Here is a 3,061-nt window from a genome sequence, read left to right as displayed (position 1 = left end):
CGAACCACTGAACCGTTTCATAAATCAGGTGTTGACCTGACCCCATCACATCATGACTGGATGCATTTCAGAGAGGAAAATGTATTGCTGTCCCACATCTTGTATGCATATATAATTAAATATAATGAAGCAGACTGGTTTCAGTCAACAGAGAGAACAGGGATGTCCGAGAAAAAACAAATAGAATATTTACTCTCATAAACGTCTTTACTGTCTTGCCACCATGCTCCGGACTTTGCTGGTACTTGGATACACTGGTATGACTTCTTCCTGCGATGGTAGTGACACCGGATGGCATACCAACCCGAATAATCCCATGCTCAGCCCTGATGGGAATCTGCGTGATGCTGCCAAACAGCCAGGTCAATTTGTGTACAGTCCATCAGATGAAGTACCATGCATCTCCATCCACAAGGAGATATTATCGATAGCGACTTACCAAGGGGCTCAGGATACTGGGAGACCAAAGTGCACTGTGAAGCTGGTGACACGAGAAAATCCTCTTGATGTCTTTCAGCAACAAAAACTTGCTGCAAAAACAAGGGCTGGCACTTCAGCAAATTCCAATCAACCAGGCAGCAGTGGAAATGCATCCCAAGCAACACTGCAATCATTATCCAAGTTCAGGCTCAATCCAAATAACAAGAAACTGTTGGCCTACCATGGTAACACCAGAAAGAGATGGAAAAATGTTTTGTCCCATGCACTGTCAACCACTGAGTCTGATGCCAATGTCTCCAACAGTCAGACTGAGCCTCACAACATTCCCCAGAAGCATAGGAAGCAACATGGGAAAGGCCAAGCCCACAAGAGAGCCCAAGCTTGTGTCAAGGGAGCAGACAGCATGAGGTCTCAGAATAAAAATGTGAAGCTCAGAGCAAAGGAAGTGAGGGAGATGACAAAGTCAATGATGCTCCAGGTGCTGAGGAAAGCACAGATGTATTCAGAGAGCAGGACACTGAAGGAGAGAACGAAGGAAGGTCAGTTGGGAGGTTCAAACGAGACCTGGTGGGAATTTTAGGGAACGATATTCTAATGAAGTGGAGAGCTATAATACATTTGTTTGAGCAATTCTTGACTACTAGCAACTTTTTCTTTCAGTTCTAAACCTGAATAATTCACTCATTTACCATTTCAAGTCTCATTTCAACTAAATGTTACTGAATAAAAATAGAATAAATCAGCTGAAGGTCTCAGCGCAGCCGTACACAAAGTAATGCGAAGTAATGCGAAGTTCGAATTCAGAATGACCGAGTCATAGTGAACTTAATGGTAAATATGAGGAATTTGAAATAGAAAAACTGCGACAAATGCAGTGCAGTCAAGTTCTAATTAACCATTAAAATAGCTTAGGTGAGGAAGGCCAATAAGGATCCTAGGCACAGTCTGACTGCAGTAGAGCTGCAGTTCAGCGCAGCAGAGTGCAGTAGAACTATAGCGTGAAAATTTCATTTTTTATTCACTTTGAGGAAAATACACTGTAAATAAATCCTGTAAATACGAGGTAGAGCATGAAAAAGGAAGGCGACCCAAGGAGTATAAAAGGGAGACCCTTTCTGCGACTTTTCACCCCCCTCAGAGAAGTAAGAAAATAGAGTATTATTTTTCTCAAGCATCTCTGGTTGTCACTCCAGCACAAAAAAGTGATATACAGTTAAGATTGCCACTGTAGTAAAAGGCAGCAATTAAGGAGAGAAATATTAAGTAGATATTTCAACAGGAGAGCTGGTTAACACTCCAGATTTCAAAGTGTAAACACAAAACAGTTATTTTGCTACTGTTAAAACAAGCAATAAAATAAGACAAAAATAAAACAAACTCAAGGGACACTCCAGACACAATCTAAATCCATTAACTGAGTAGAATCTTTGAAACTTCACCAAGTAGAAGATTTAATTCATGTTAAAATCCAAATTAAACAACTCTACACAGAATTACACCCAGACAAATTAAGAAATTACAATAGAGGAACAGCTCCACAGGGCTCGGTTTATCTGTAAGTCAATTCTCAGAAACTTTTAGACTAACCCATAAAATAGAATTAGCCAAAACACTCGGATTGGTACTATAACTACAACAAATATTACTAGTACACTTCCCCATCCTAACTAAAGAACCAGGGAACAGCTTGGTTGGTGGTTGGTCCATTGTAGTTTAGTGGTTTTCATGGATTTCGTCCATCTCCCCTGATTCCCCTTTGTATTATCACATCCTAGTCCTCCATATGTATTGTTTGTTGTTATAGTAGGTCGTCCTCGAAGATATCATATTTTTATGTATTTTATTTGGGGCTCTGGACCTCTTGAAGCTGTCTTCCCATGCGTTTTCAGGTTTCTAACTTCATGTCCTTGTATCTCGTTCATTTCTGGATGGTGTCTCATGTTCTCGGTATCATAAATTTTTATTTATTCCCACCTTTCAAATGGTACTAAAGTTGTATTCTATTTCTTGGTATTCGTCGAGTTAGCAAAAGTTCGCATGCACATTTGGTAATCATGTGCATCGTTCCCATAGTCATTTGTATGTGGGCACTGTTTCTGTTTAATTGTTCGGGATTTATGGTATGCGCAGGTGTTTGTATCCTTCATATGGGCTTCTGTGATTTATTTCAGATTTTTCCCTCATGATCTAAGGTTGTTTTGTACTTTCTATGCTTTGTTTTGACTGGGGTCTTCCTTATTTGGACGGAAATTGGTCTTCACGATCTGCTGAAGTGCAGATCTCGGTTCTGACGGCCGGTTCCCTTCGCATTGCCACCCTCATGTGTCTTTAAACATGATGCGGATTTCTATATTCCTGTCATGGTATAACTTCACAACGGCTGGACCGTTTGGGCTGAAATTTTGCATAACTATAGTTTCCCATTTATCATAATTTCCGTGTAAATTTAGTAGTGTGTTTTAAATATGGATCCTACATAAACGTAGTCTTTTCCCTGAGCCCAGACTTTTGATGTCACTCTTCCCATTATTGGATATCTCATTGATGCGTGATCCTTTTATTATGAAAATCTGGGTGGATTAAGATTAGATCCCTTCCTTTCTAATGAGCTATTAAGCTT

General features: G+C 40.1%; 1 protein-coding gene across 1 annotated transcript; it reads left to right on the top strand.

Annotated features, from left to right (window-relative positions):
• Positions 1 to 223: 223 nt before the first annotated feature.
• EI90DRAFT_3125797 (uncharacterized protein) lies at positions 224 to 1,021 on the top strand (the record flags this gene model as incomplete). Its single annotated transcript, XM_039063868.1, has 1 exon — positions 224 to 1,021. The coding sequence occupies one exon, from the start codon at positions 224 to 226 to the stop codon at positions 1,019 to 1,021; it is 798 nt and encodes a 265-aa protein (XP_038914405.1).
• Positions 1,022 to 3,061: the final 2,040 nt, after the last annotated feature.

Source organism: Cantharellus anzutake (genome assembly GCF_015039405.1).
Source record: "Cantharellus anzutake strain C23 chromosome Unknown EI90scaffold_34, whole genome shotgun sequence".
In the NCBI taxonomy this organism is placed as follows: domain Eukaryota; kingdom Fungi; phylum Basidiomycota; class Agaricomycetes; order Cantharellales; family Hydnaceae; genus Cantharellus; species Cantharellus anzutake.
This window is presented reverse-complemented; position numbering and strand designations above follow the sequence as displayed.